The sequence below is a fragment of the Delphinus delphis genome, chromosome 18 (genome assembly GCF_949987515.2).
Source record: "Delphinus delphis chromosome 18, mDelDel1.2, whole genome shotgun sequence".
Lineage (NCBI taxonomy): Eukaryota > Metazoa > Chordata > Mammalia > Artiodactyla > Delphinidae > Delphinus > Delphinus delphis.
The window spans coordinates 11,245,701-11,261,196 of NC_082700.1; the positions used below are offsets into that span (position 1 = coordinate 11,245,701).

Here is a 15,496-nt window from a genome sequence, read left to right on the forward strand (position 1 = left end):
AATTCTGTAACTTGAGGAAAGAGTTGAACTCAAATACAAAGCCTTTCGATTGCATTATATTGTCATTAAAGAAATTTAGGAATTATATTGCCTGCTTCTTCACAAAAACAATTCTGGAAGAAAAAATATATACATTGCAATGCTAAATTTTCATTCAAAATATGTCTTCCTTATTCAAAACCTCTCTATAATCTGATGAAATTATTTCCTTCTTGACAGTCTGTTAGTGTGCATACAAGTCTCTCCTGATTCTTCACAGAAACTGTGTTAGCTTTACAATAGTTCTGTAAACTGTTTCTTAGATCTGTATCCACCTTTTATATGATTTCTTCCCTTAGAGTCATGTTTTGGGTTGTTCACGTTTGGTTCTTTCCCACATTTTGAGCACTTGGTGGGTTTGCACTCCTTTGCTGCATTGAACTGAAGCTTGGTCATGTGACTTTGACCAGAAATGTGAGAAGTGACATGTGTTACTTCTGGGCAGAAACTATAAGAGCCAGTGATACTTAAACTTCTTTTCTTTTCCCTCCACCTTGGTTGCCTGTAGTGTTCCAGACAATGGTTACATTGTCAGTCTAGCTCCCAAAGTGAGGGTGGTGATGAAGCAGAGCAGAACACGGGCAGTGGACTTGGAAATTGAACAAGAAATAAACCTTTGTTTTTTAAGCCCCTGAGATTCTGGGGCTGTCACAACATTATCTTGTTTCTCCTGTTTGATCTACCCTCATTTTGGCAGAGCACACTATCAGTAGGTTCTTTTTCTTTCTTCTTGAAAAAGTGGTTGAAAAATAAATGTTTATGCATGTCTGAAAATGTAACTCTTTTGTCCTCATATTTTATGGATAGCTTAGCTGGGTATAATGTTCTGAGTATTATGTTCCTTGTGCTGTTGAAGGTGTTGTTTTCTTTTCTCCTATCTTCCAGTTTTGCTCTAGAGAAGTCTAGTGTCAGTCTGATTCTTGATTTCTTGTATAAAGAAATTTTTTTCTTGTAAGCCTTTTCTTTAACCCTGTTCTAAAATTTTATGATGATGTGCTTTGCTGGGGATGTTATGTCATGTACTTAATTCCTAGGAAATAATTTAAATTACTTTGATAACTTCCTCTCTTCCATGTTCCCTATTCACTCTTTCTACAATTCCTACTCAATGGATATTGGTCTTTCATCAGAAGATTCTCCACTTTCCTTATTTCTTTATCTCTCTTCTTATTGTTGCAACTCTTTTATCTTTTTGTTCTATTTTCTGGGAGATGTTTTCAACTTTGTTTTTTAAGCTGTCTCTTTTTATGTTCTCTTTTTAAATTTTCAGGTTTCTTTTGTTGTTGTTGTTGTTCCTAGTATCCCTTCTGTACTGTTGTCTTGATCTTTGTCTTTCATGTCAGGATGTCAACTCTATGTAATGATTTCAGAAGTGTATTCGTAGCTCAGGCACCAGCGCATGTGTCAGCTCTAGCACCTGCTCTAGCACCTGTAGAGCTAGAGCCAGTTCTAGCATAAGTTCTAGAGCTACATACAGCTCTGGGACCTGCTCCAGCTCCAGAGCTGAAGCCAGTAGCAATACTAGAACTAGAATCAGCTTTAGAACCAGCTATATAACTAGAGCCAGCTCCAGAGATAGAGATAGTTCCATTATTAACTGTAGCACCAGCTCTAGCAGCAGCTCCAGAGCTAGAGCAAATTCCAGAACGAGTCCTAGCAGCACCTCTGAGCTAGAGCCAGCGCCTGCACTAACTCTTGGATAAAGGTAGATCCAGCTGTAGAGCTAGAGCCAACTCCAGCACTAGCTCTTGTACCAGCTGCTTCTTAGTGCCAGCTCTGGCTTCAGCTCTAGAGCTGGTATCAGCTCCAGATCTAGAGTCATCCTCATCTCCAGTTCTCACACCAGGCCTGGCACCAGTGCCGGAATTAAAGTCAGTCCCAGAACTGGAGCCAATTCACAGCCAGTTCTAGCACTACTGTCTGAGCTAGGACCAGCAATACACCTAGTGCCAACTTCAGCAACATATCCAGCAGTAGCCCCAGAGATAGAGTCTCTCCACAGCTAGAGCCAGCTCAGGCATCGCTCCTGGGCCAGTTCTGCAGCTCGGGCCAGCACCAGCTCTAGTGCCAGCCCCTGGTTCTGGTGCCGACTCTACCACCAGAACTTTCCTTACCCTCCTCTGGAATGATATCTTTTTTGACTTTTGTACTTTTGTTTTTATGTTTCATATATTTTGTGGTTTACTGTATTTTAATTTTGCAGTTCACATACAGTAGAATTTTAACTTCCTAATCATTAAAAAAATGGCATTAGTGATTAAAGGGTCTTGTATTTTTTTTATTTTCTTGAGCCAATGTATTATACATGGATTATTTTCTTTTGAATAGTGCTATAATATTTTGCATCTGTTCTTAAATTTTTCTAGATCCTTTCTTGTCCCTTTCAACCGCTGCTTTTTCTAATCTTAAAATTGTGAATGGTTCCGAAGAATCAGCCTAGGTCTCTCTATCCTCTTTTTGTTTATTCTTCTGTGGAGACTTTTGCCTAATGCTGTGCCTCAATTAATGCAAAATATATGAGGAGAGTAGTAAGTCATTTTGTTAAAATGTGGGAAAAAGTGTTGCCAACAATTGTTTTTGACAAAAATGATTTGCAAGTTTTAATAAGTTCAGTAAAATGCAACAAAGATCTTGTCATTTGGATAAAAGTTATGGCAGCTAAAACACAATGGCTTTGCTAAAAACAGAGTCATTTAGGCTTTTATTAGATCATTACTGTCCCCAGACTATCATGTCCCTTTTTCCAAGTTGTTGATTCTCTCTCCTGGGGAAATATAGATTCATGATTTGTTCTTCTAATTCTTCACAAATTTACTTAGGACAGAGAATGTTTACATCCTAAGTACCTACTTTTGGGGACCACATTTATTCCCAGCATGTGTGCAAAGCTTTAAAAGGGAAAGTGATCAGGAACAGAGTGAAGGGTTGACATGGAGACTGTGTTTCCTCAAGCTGAATTTGTGGCCAGCACTTAATTAGTGGAAAATCATGGAGGAAAAGTCTATAGATGAGTGGCATGACTGACCAATAAGGATTTTTAATAAAAATATGTTAGGCAAGTATTATTTATAGTACCATTGAAAGGGATATAATTTTTAATCCAAAAAATTCAATTTGCCAGCTATATTAAAAAGACCAAAAACATTGAAATCACTAGAATAATAACCAAAAAGTTATCTAAAGCATATTCTAAATATGCCGTAGGAAGAGTGTAAAACAAGCAATATTTTACAGTCACAGTGAGTTTTGTCCCTGTGATCTCACTCTCTATCTTAGTCGGTATCACTGGGAATTCAAAAGCACCTTTTTAACTAAGTAATACAGGACTGCTTTTAAAGTTTTGATTTCTTGCAAAATAACATTTGTTAAAAATCTTTTAGAAAGATTTAGAAGTAATATCACGTGGAAGTTATTAGGATCAACATGATCCGTAAACCAGATGTTACTTTTGTTTACATGCTCATTTTTCTTACAGTTGGTTTGCTTTCTCCTTTTAGGAATGGCAAAATTCTATTCAGAAGAATGCAGGACTTGCATTTATTGAACTCATCAATGAAGGAAGGTAATTAATTTTACAAATTTTAGACAACTAGTCAGTGTACATTTTATTCCACTGAGTGACTGCTCTTGCCTACCATCTGTTCCAAAAATGTGTAAGAAAATATATTTTAGTTAAATGATTCATCACACAGGTACTTATACTTTAAAGGAGCAAAGTTTAAAATGTTAGACATTTTTATTTGGCGGAGGGGAAGCAGGTATGAAATAAAGGGACAAACTTTATAAGGTTTTTGTGAGATCTGAGCCACGTCTTACCAAGTAGTAAAGTTGTTTTACATAGATCAAGTGAACCCAATCTGCAGTCCCATCTGCCACTCCATCTGTTTTCAGAGCCGTGTTCAGTGTTTACTCCCTCACTCAGCCCATCTCAGTTCATGTGAAATAGTTTTATTCGACCATGTCATGCTATCTAGTATCCAGCTAAAAATGTGAGAGAAGTTTAATATAGGAACTATAAAGGTCTGGTTAGGAATCTGTTTATACCATTGTTAAAATGATGCTGTGGTAAGATTTTTCACTATGATTTTTCCAATACTTTATTGGCAATGGATACACTAAGACAGATATAACTGTCACCATTTTGACATGTTCAGCTTCTATCAGCTGAAGACCTGCGTCCTTTACAACTTGAGTTTCTTCTATGATATAGTGCGTTCTTTGGAAAATAATGACTGAAGATTTGGGGTAATCTATTTCTTATTTGAAACCAGATTTAATTAAATTGATAAGGTAATAATGTTACTGTATGTAAAATTGATCTTTATCAAGGGAGGTGTCATGAAAGAATATTTTATGAGCTACTCTTTGAAACTTAGTTTGTATATGCTATAAAAACCCATTTTGAAAAAAATTAAATGCAATTTAGTATTTTTGTTCATCAGTGTATTATATTCTTAGAAATAGCCTTTGTTTTTATAACAATTCATCTTATTGTGTATTTCTCACTTAGATATTTTATGATTGAATTACTTTTAGTCATAATACTACAACTCTAAATATTAAAATAAATTTTTCATTCACTGCCAAGCAAAAGATGCAGGAAAATATTAGTTTTCTTTTATAGCATAAATAATAATTTTAAACATAATAATACACTCTACTTCTTATAAAACTTTATGGTGAAAAGAATTGATAACAATTATTATCCATCTTCAGGCAATGAAAAAATAGAAAAAAAAAACTTTTGCCCGGGCGGCTCATTGTCATATCAGTTATAGAAATCTCTCACTTCACATACACCCTAGTTTTGCTAACTTGTTTCCACTGTGAAGTAAAAACAATAATTATGCTGTTATCAGTAACTCTGAAGACTTAACAAATTGAAGCTCCAACATTTAAGATTAAGATTATGGTTATTGTCTCAGAGAAGGAGGAGAGTGAAAATTTTGCTAATAGAGGTTTTTAGCTTTTGAAACTGTTTTGTTGTTCACTGGTAGTGTTTGGAGTTTATTTTGTTTGGTTTTAGGAAAGGAGTTGGAATTAAGAAAGTAGTTACAATATTTAAAAATTTTTAATCCATGAAAACCTCAAAATACTCATAATGTTCTTTGTGCCATTCTAGATTTGTGTTTCCATTTTTTATACTAATAGTTCCTCCAATAAAGATGATTTTGGAACAAATATTGAAACATTATGGCTAGCTCTAAATATACAAGAACATCTCATGTATACATTAATACAGCACATGTCTATTCAGCACCTACTATATGCCAAACACATTATAGGCACTGGGAATAGAGAAGTGAATGAGACAAACATGGTGCTAAATTTTGGAGGAAAGGCAAGCATTAGACGAGCACATACAATAACACAAGGGTGCTGTGATAGGGTTGTTACAGGTACTAATGCAAGCATAAGGCAGAGCACTTAACCTAGTCTGGAGGGGTGCATTCTCCAGTTGGTGGGGTTATCAGGGTTTTCAAAAAGTGTATCCAAGCAAAACCAATACCGTGAAACAAAAATAATCTTTCCAACAAATGGTGCTGGAACAACTGGACATCCACGTGCACAAAAATAAATCCAGACACAGACCTTACACTCTTCACAAAACTTAACTCAGTGTGGATCACAAACCTAAATGTAAACTGAAAAACTATGAAACTCATAGAAGATAACAAAGGAGAAAATCTAGATGACTTTTTAGTTATAATACCAAAGGCATGATCCATGAAAGAAAGAATTGATGAGCTGGACTTCATTAAAGTGAAAAACTTCTGCTCTACAAAAGACAATATCAAGAGAATGAGAAGACAGCCACAGACTGGAGAAAATATTTGCAAAAGGCACATCTCATAAAGGACTGTTGTCTAAAATATACAAAGAAGTCTTAAAACTTAGCGATAAAAAAACAAACAACCTGGTTAGAAAATGAGCCAAAGACCTTAACAAACTCCTATCCAAAAAAAGTATACAGATGGAAAATAAGCATAGGAAAAGATGTTCCAAAGCATATGTCATCAGGAAAATGTAAATTAAAACAAGGAGATACCACTACATACGTATTAGAATGGCCAAAATCCAGAACGCAGACTCCAGCAAATGCCGGTGAAGAGGTGGAGCCACAGGAGCGCTCACTCGCTGCTGGTGGGAACGCCGGGCGGTGCAGCCACTTTGGAGGACAGGTTGGCGTTTTTATAAAGCTAAACATATTCTTACCATGGAATACAGTAGTCGTGCTCCTCGGTATCTACCCAAAGGAGTTAGAAACTTATGTCCACACAGAAACCTGTACATGGATGTTTATAATCATTTTATTCATAATTTTCAAAACTTGCAAACAACCAGGATGCACTTTAGTAGGTGAATGGATAAATAAATACCCACTTATTTATATGATGCACCCAGACAATGGAATATTTACTAATTAGTACTAAAAAGAAATGAGCTATGAAGCCATGAAAAGACATGGAGGAACTTTAATTGTGTATTATGAGATGAAAGAATCCAATATGAAAAGGCTACTGTATGATTCTAACTATATGACATTATGGAAAAGGCAAAACTATGGACACAGGAAAAAGATCCGTGGTTGCCAGGGATTAGGGGGAGGGAGGGATGAATAAGCAGAGCAGAGAGGATTTTTATGGCAATGAATCTACTCTGTATGATACTGTAATAGTGGATACATGTCACTTTACATTTGTCCAAATCCTTATAATGTTCAACACGAAGAGTGAATCCTAGTGTAAACTATGGACTTTGGGTGATAATGCTATGTATTAATGTAGGTTCATCATTTGTATCAAATGTAACCACTCTGATGGTAGATGGTGATATGGGAAAGAGGATGGGTTGGGGGAGGGCTAGCTCTAAATATACATCTGGGTATCTGGGTCATCTCTGTATCTTCTGTTCATGTTTGCTGTGAACCTAAAACTGCTCTTAAAAATCGCCTATAAAAAGAATGAAAGGAGGAGGTCCCCTCACCACAAAAAAGTATATCTAAACAGAATGTCATCTTAATTGAGAACTGAGAGATGATTAGGACATAGCTAGGTGAAAGAAAATGAAAAATAGAAGAAAAAATTCTGGGCTGAGGGAATAGTGTAGTGCAAAAGCCTGGAGGGAAGAGATAGCAAGACATGTTGCTGGAGAGCTCTTTTCACTCAGCCAACAGCTATTTCAGTGCATGTTGTGTGCCAGCCACATAGAGGCAGGCAAGGGCCATCCCTTCATGGCAAGGGTCATGCCATGGAGGGGTTTGTAAGCTGTGCTAAGGGTACAGGGCTGTAGTTGAAGAGGTTTGGCATAACCTGCCGAGTGACAAATGGATATCTGGGGCTGCAGACTGGAAGCGAGATACCGATCTGAAGTTTCAGAATCCTTTTGAAGAGAATGGTGTCGTAGAGCAACCAATAGTGGCTATGAGGATGGAAGAAGTGTACAAATTTGAAGTATCTTTTGGAAATTAAATCTGTAGAATTGCTGATAGATTGGATGGTAAGAGGAGAAAGAAGGTACTTTGATTTCTGGCTTTAATAGCTGGATGATTTATAGTGTAAGCATAGTTTACTTAGAACAATACAGAAGGAAGGGCATGAATTTGGTGAGAGATATTTTTACTTTCGGTTACACTGAATTTGTAGCACCTATGAAAGTTCCAAGTGGAAATGTTAAATTGACATCTTAGAATTTGGATGTCCAGCTCCAAAGAGACAGCTAATATGGAGATTTAAATTCAAGAGTTCTCAGTTTTTGCGCGAGGTAAATGGGGGGTAAGGATACAGGTGTGATGTTCAGGGAGAGTGTGTGGAGTGAGTGGAAACAAGCGGCCAGACTCTCGCTGCTGTTTCTGCTGGGAATCCTCTTTCCCCACATCTTCACGTGATTGGCTCTTCCCATCACTGAGGAATCAGCTTAAATGTCACACTGTCAGAGAGGCTCCCCTGACCATCTTATTGTGTTTTCAGACTTCCATTACATGACTCTACTTTAACATTCAGTAACATTGTCTCAAAATCTTTTCTTGGTTTACATGTCTTCTCGCTAAAATGTACTTCCCTTCAGAACTCGTGTCTTATTCTCTGTCTTATTTGCTGATATATCCCTGGTTTCTGGAATAATAATGCCTAGTACCTATTTTGCAATCACAGATATTTGTTGAAGGAATGAAGAAAAGAATGTTGAGTAGAATGTTTGAGAAGGAATGAATAGTCAACAAGAGGATTTGTAAGTCAGGATTAAAGGCACCACTGGAGTCAGTGACAAGAGGGACATGTTGATTTCATTCAAATTTATACTGGTGAATGAATACCTACGTGCTAAAGATGCTGGGTATAGACCCAGGCACTGCTCTAATAGAGCTTTCAGTCCAGTGGGAACAACAGTGTTAGGTTAAGTAATTACTGATGTAATAAATGTGCCAAAAGGCAGATAGAGGATGGGAGCAGATAACTGAGGGAAGTAGGGAGAGTAGCTCGGATGTTTTCAGGTGAGAAGTGAGCGGGAGGTGAGTATAGACAGTAAGTACTTACAACTATAAGAAGGTTGGCCAAGAAGGGGAAAGGGTGGTTGCTGGTGGTGGATAGGGTTTTAATTTGAGGGGGAGGAGGGGAGTAGAAGGAAGGATTTGAGTACTTTAAAATGCTGATGGAAAGAAGCCAATACGGTGGGAAAGAAAGAAGAAAAGTTTCTACTCAATTAAGAGAGTACAGTCTCTGAGAGGGGTGAGGCAGACGGACAGGGGTTAGCCTTCTGTGGATGAGTATTGAGAACGGATGCAGGCAATTAAATTGGTGGCAGGATTCAGAGAGTTTTTGTAATGATGCCTTCTATTTTCTCTATAAAGTGGCAGTTAGGGCCATTTTCTGAGAACGAAGGAAATTTGGGGAGGTAAGTGTTATACTTGAGAAGAGTAGAAAATATTGAAAATAGCCAGTGTAGAGAAACTGGGGAGTGAAACGACTAAGGAAACACAGGAGACTTGCCAGTGTTTGGGGGACCGGATGGAGGATGCTGTCTTTGCTATTGTAGTGTTTTCCCCAGTAGTCCACAGGACAAAGACGATGGGCATTGCTTTAAGACATTCACTTCTCTAACTTTAGTGACAATAATCTCTTCTCTGAGCACCAACCCCTCCACATCCCTAATCCGGATTAGGTGCCTTCCCATGTTCTCAAACCACCTTCCATTTTCCCCTGTTTTATACTTACCATACCATAGTGTTAGTGCCTGTTTATTTGTGGTGTATTTTTTATGGCTATTTCCACAGTGCCTATTATAATGTGGAGCATGTGTGTATTATTTGTAACAAGTTTAAATACCAGTTCTCCTAATGATAAACTATTAGATTCTAGGCATGTAACATAATCTCCCTCTGACATTGTTTCACATCTTACCTAGTTTCTCTGAAGGTTGGATGTAATATATGACATTTATTACAACTACAGTAATATAGACACTTTAAAAATGGAAGGTTATTTTGGGCTTCCCTGGTGGCGCAGTGGTTGAGAGTCCGCCTGCCAATGCACGGGACACGGGTTCGTGCCCCAATGCACGGGACACGGGTTCGTGCCCCAGTCCGGGAAGATCCCACATGCCACGGAGCGGCTGGGCCCGTGAGCCATGGCCGCTGAGCATGCGTGTCCGGAGCCTGTGCTCCGCAACGGGAGAGGCCACAACAGTGAGGGGCCCGCGTACCGCAAAAAAAAGGAAGGTTATTTTGTTAGTTTTTGTTACTACGTACAGTATATATTCAGAATTTTGCCGACTCCTATCTTTAGTTTGGTCCATTTCCTTTCAATTTAGACCTTTCTCTTTCATAAATTTGAACTGGGAGTTCCAGATTTAAAAAAAATCATATTGAGATAGTTCTGATGTAGTTACAGTAAAGACACATTCCTCAGTTTATCTGGCTTCTATTTGTTGATGCCGACTCTATACTAGGCACAAATTAGATTCTTTACGTACACTTTTATCCCATTTGCATGGACATACAACATGTTTCTTAACTTTTTCTAGTAGTGTAAAATGAAACATACAAAATATTTTCTCTTGGTTGTTAGAGTATGTCTTTAATTTTCCTTGTGGGAATGAAGATAAAAATCTTTAAGTGGAAATTGTTATAAATGTTTATCCTACTTAACAGCTACATTCGTGAATATAATTCATCAATCATAGCTGGAGAAAGCAATTGTGCAGTTGTCTACAATTAACGACAAAAACAGTTGATGAATGTGCAGCTGAATTAAAGTACTCCCTAGGACAGGCTGCAATTATAAACTGGATCATTTAAAGGAATCTAACAAAGGATCTTTATAATTAAAACAAAGCAAGGTTAATGGGATGTAAAATTGCCTATAATATCTTGGCAATAATAATTGGATTTTAAATTATTAAAATATGAATTGAACTATAAAGCAAATAAGAAAGACTTTCAAATTATAGAACTTGAGTGATCTTTTGAAATAAATTAATCATTTGCCTAAAATAAACCTCTATCACTCTTTTGGAAGCCTATAGGATAGAATTAATGAATATTCATAACAAGCTGGAATGTATTCTTGTTTAGCAATGAATTTGACCTATGATTCACAAGATTCCAATTTTTTGTTTTGTTCTTTAAAATAAGGAAAAATGTATAACCTTGCATTTCTTAACGTTTTGAAGAAGAGAAGCACATCGTATTCAAGTTTAATTATTTAGTGATTATATGGCCCAAATTTGAATATCCTCGTTAATTTAACAAATGCTATTCAGTAATTAAACCAATAAGCTTTGGTTTGCTTGAGTTTGTTTCATGTCCTTGATTTGGCAAAAACTGTGTTTGAAAAAAAAAAACAGCACCTTCTAACACTATAAGAAACTTTTTTCTTAGAGTTGAGAATCTGATTTAAAGTTGAACCAAGAAACCCTGGAAACTCCTGGAAAACAGAAGTTCCTCTATATTTTTTCATGTAGTACCTAATTTATTCTTTTTTCGTACTACTATGTTATTCATTTTGCACATGTAGTAAGTTATTAAACATATTGAGGTTTGCAAACGAGGTAAAAAAAAATCTGTGCATTTACAAAATTAATTGTATAGATCTTAAACAGTATTGCTAATTTATAGACTTAACTTTAGACATTGGTGATAAATAATATATTTACCTGAAACTAAGATAAACAAATCCCATTTAATAATGGCTAGATTTCAAGTAAAAGTATTTCAAAATTAGTAATCATATATTTTATTTGAATTGCATTTTTAACCATGTTTAAGATATATCTGCATATGTATATATATTGAGTTTTTTTTCCTTCTGAGAACAACTTTAAATATACTTTCCTTCCAGGCACTATTATTTTAGCTTTGGTGAGAGTTAAATAATATTTCATAAAACACTAATAGTTCTTTGTATTAAAAAAAAGAAAAAAGGGATAGGTACCCTGTTTTTGGCATAATCATTTCTGTGCCATATTTCTTCCTGTTTCTTATTTCTTAGAGACATAAAGTTTTGTTTTTGTTGTTGTCCTTAGCTTACATATTGCAAGCAAATGCCAGCCTAGCTTCAAATGATACGTCTTTATTAGAAAACTTCGATTTAGTTTCTGTGCCCATTCTGACACACAGGATCACCTGGTAACAGAGGAGACTAGAGTTGGCCTTTGCATTTGTGGCTGGTATGTTGTTTAAAGAACAGACACAGGGAGAAGTGAACTACCTGGTTACAGGAGAGTCAATGCTGCCATGGAGATATAGTGTGTGTGGTCAGTCCAAGGATACACTAAAGGTGAGAGGTAAAAGAATAGAATGAGCAAGCCAGAGTACGGTCATGGCCTGAGCCATTAGTTTTAGTCTAGGAGCTCTTCCCAGGGTGCCCAGGGAATTGAAGTATTGATTATAGGCGGATTAGTTTCCATGTTCGTAAAATGAGAACACACAGACAATTTATCTCTCTCAGTTGCTGTGTACAGACCAACATGTGAAAAAACAGAATACTTATTTTATAACATGGCTGTTATGAAGAGTCACAGTCCGAGGTGGACAAGGATTAAGAAAAAGTTGTTATTTTCTAATTACCAAAAGTAGTGTAATACCTGTACAGGTATTCCTGAAGTTCTTAACACCTATGTAAATAATTATAATACATACAGAAAAACAAAACAAAACTGAATACTTATAGAATACTCATTATATAGTTTTAGCAGTGATACAAATACATTTTACATCTGGTCTTCATCTCAAAGTAATTTGTAATTGAGAAGTTAGGTTTTACATGCACAAAAAATTAAACAGTTCTAAGTGTCATAGACAGTGTATAACTAAGTGCAAAAAATTGATATAAAAATTGCATTGACTTTAAGAAGAAGGACCTATTTCAGTGGACAGTGATGATTGGGGAAGGCTTCTTTTAGGAGACAGAACCAAAACAAGTATAGGCACACTGCGTGGGATCAATAAAAGAAAAAAAAAATAAATCAACCCTAGCTTTTTTTGTGAAAATTAAGATTTAAAACAACAGAAAATACCTTTATGTTCTTTATTATCTAATAAAGCAAATATGGGCATAATTCTATGTTAAAAGTTATAATCACTCTTTGAGCTCTATATATTACTCTTTTTCTGAGCTCTATATTATTTATATTAAAAAAATTATAAATGTTTCCAGATTTTTTAATAGTCTATTAAACAACTCTAGCACAGGAAGAAATTGAAAATTGCTGATACAGCCAGACTCTTCCTTGCAGTGTCACTAGAAACTCTATGCCTAATTCTTTTAAGGTTTTGGGGCCAGAGGAAGTGACACTGAGGTGTTACATCTGCTCCTACACTGTGTGGCCACTTTACTTCCAATCAGGGTCTGTTTTCTTGACTAAATAAATCAGGATCTAAAATTTAAGCTGTAATCTTACAGCTTGGGCATGCACTGTTTCTTCCAGTTTATAGGATATCTGAGACAGTGCACACCCATTTTCTAATCAGAAAACTAAAACTCAGACACAAGGAAAATTTATTTGTCCAAGTTTATAACACTAATAAAAGGCAGAACTTAAATATAAACTAGTTCTGCCTTCTGTCCCCTCGCTCATCTAGAGATGATGAAAGACTAATTTGTCTGACCTCTCATATTGCCTTTCCTATTGACATTTTTTTTCTTTCAGTCAAATTACAGGAATTATTTATATTTAAAATTCAGGATCTCAGGGTTTCAGGTCAATGACAAGCAATTTAAATTATAACAAACTGCATAAAATTAGAAACTTCCTAGAAAATCAGAACTTGCTGCAATGATATCTGTCCCATTTGGAAGAGAATACTTTGTTTTGTCTCCTGACTTCTTTCCTGTATCCATGACAACTCTGTTTTAGGACAGGAATGAATATAATTGAACAAATTGTTTTCTTTTTCTATTTCCTTTGAAAAATAAACTAACAGTAGAAGATAAAGACCACTTCATTTACTTCCTATCTTGTACAGATACTCTGAGGAAGAAAATGTTCCGTAATTCCCAAGTTATCTGATTTTTATTTACCTCTTTTTTATGTGCTAAATGTATCATAGAATTTTATAGTGTTAAACTGTCTTAATCATTAAAGTTCTGTTTCTTCTTTGCCCGCCCTTCCCACATAACCTGCTCATGTATTCATTCAGTCATCTTTCCATTTAGTCATGTGTTATTGGTGAGTCCATATTTCATGACATGTACATGCAGATCATGTTGGAAACAGAGATGAATAGTGATTGTACCTCATTTAACGAACTTCACATTCTAAGAGAGAGAACCTTATTAAAAGGAAAAGAGAGGGGGAAAAATCCATAAGACAGTGGGATAAATATTATAACGCCCAGAACATTTGAGAAATTGGGAGATCTCTTACTTGTATTGAGAGGAGGGAATGACAAGAATTACAGGAAGAAGAAATGGCACATACAGAAATCCTGAAATAGCATGAGCCATTAAAAGAACTAGGAAGGTTTTTCTAGAACATAGAAAAAGTATGCTAAAAAGGCAGTAGATAAGGTTACAGAAGTAGACTGATTTCTATATATAATGTTTGGCTATTATCCTGTCTATTAAAAGTAGCCATTGAGGGCTTCCCTGATGGCACAGTGGTTGAGAGTCCGCCTGCTGGTGCAGGGGACACGGGTTCATGCCCCGGTCCGGGAAGATCCCACATGCCGCGGAGCAGCTAGGCCTGTGAGTCATGGCCGCTGAGCCTGCGCGTCCAGAGCCTGTGCAAAAAAGTAGCCATTGAAGAAATTTAAGTGTAAATAACAGTAATGGCAAAGCGAAAAATGTATCAGAAGGATGGAAGATTTGAGGGAGGCAGAGAAATTAGGAGGCTATTGTAATTGGATGAGAGATGATTAAGGCTTGAATTAAAACAATGTTAAAGTAATGAACAAACAGATTAAAATATATTATGGAGGTAAAATTGACAAGACTGGTGATTAATTTAGTGTAGGATGATCACATTTCAGCAGATTGAAAAGTGAATATTAGGATATACTCTTTGAGGCAACATGCATCTTATAAATGGTTTAGGCATGGTTTAGGCTTCTCCAGGGCCACATCTCCCCCCTATAAATTGGTGTCTCAAGGAGTAGGAATGTCCTGGGGACATATGCCTAAAACAGCAGTGCTGTTAGGATTTTAAATCTTTAGCCAGGAATTAAGTATAGAACCTTGCCTGAAACTTTCATGCTAAGCCAAGATCCTTAAGAGAGGCTGACGTGGTTCTAGTGGGCTCTCCTTGGTACCAAAAGAAATAAAAGCAAATGCTTATCCAAGTTAGGTCTGTTGGACTCCTGATTAAGACCAGAAATGAGGTAACAGTCAAAGAGTACTAAATATATGAGAATGAAAGCCACTGTGTATGAGAATCAACAAGGAAGAAAACAAAAAATTTAGACCCCCAGGGACTACCAAGATTAGAATTGTGAAATACAGGAAATAAAATAGCACAAAATTGAATGAATAAGAAGAGACCATCAAAATGAAGAGGAAGATTTGAAAAATCAAAAAATATAGAATTTAAAAATACAATTTGGAAAAAACTCCATGTATTAATGATTCTTCAGATTAGACAAAGATAAAGGGAACCAGTGACTTGGAACATACATTTTGAAATTTTTCCCAGAATGCAGAAAGAGAAAGAAATGAAAAATGAAGTGATGTTAAGAGATATGGAGGTAAACTAAGAAAGTTTAGTTTACAAATCATCAGAATTGAAAAAGGAAAAAAATACAGAGTAGGGGAGAGGAAATATTTTAAAAGATGATTGTTGTGAATTTTTAAGAACTGATTGAAAATAAGAATACAGTGACACAGAAGTCACAATGGACCTCAAGTAGGCTAAATAAAAAGAAACCCATACTAGATACATGGTACTGAAACTGGACAATGCCCAAAATAAAGAGACAAAAACACCCAGAAAGAAAGAACTGATCATCTACCAAAAGGGAAAATTA

The 15,496-nt window shown here is 36.1% G+C and overlaps 1 protein-coding gene across 1 annotated transcript in view; it reads left to right on the forward strand.

Annotated features, from left to right (window-relative positions):
- NBEA (neurobeachin) overlaps positions 1-15,496 on the forward strand; it is a 628,524-nt gene that overhangs the window by 309,014 nt on the left and 304,014 nt on the right. Inside the window, exon 35 of the mRNA XM_059996030.1 lies at positions 3,537-3,601. Coding sequence (XP_059852013.1) covers positions 3,537-3,601 — 65 coding nt within the window. The remainder of the gene's footprint in view (positions 1-3,536; positions 3,602-15,496) is intronic.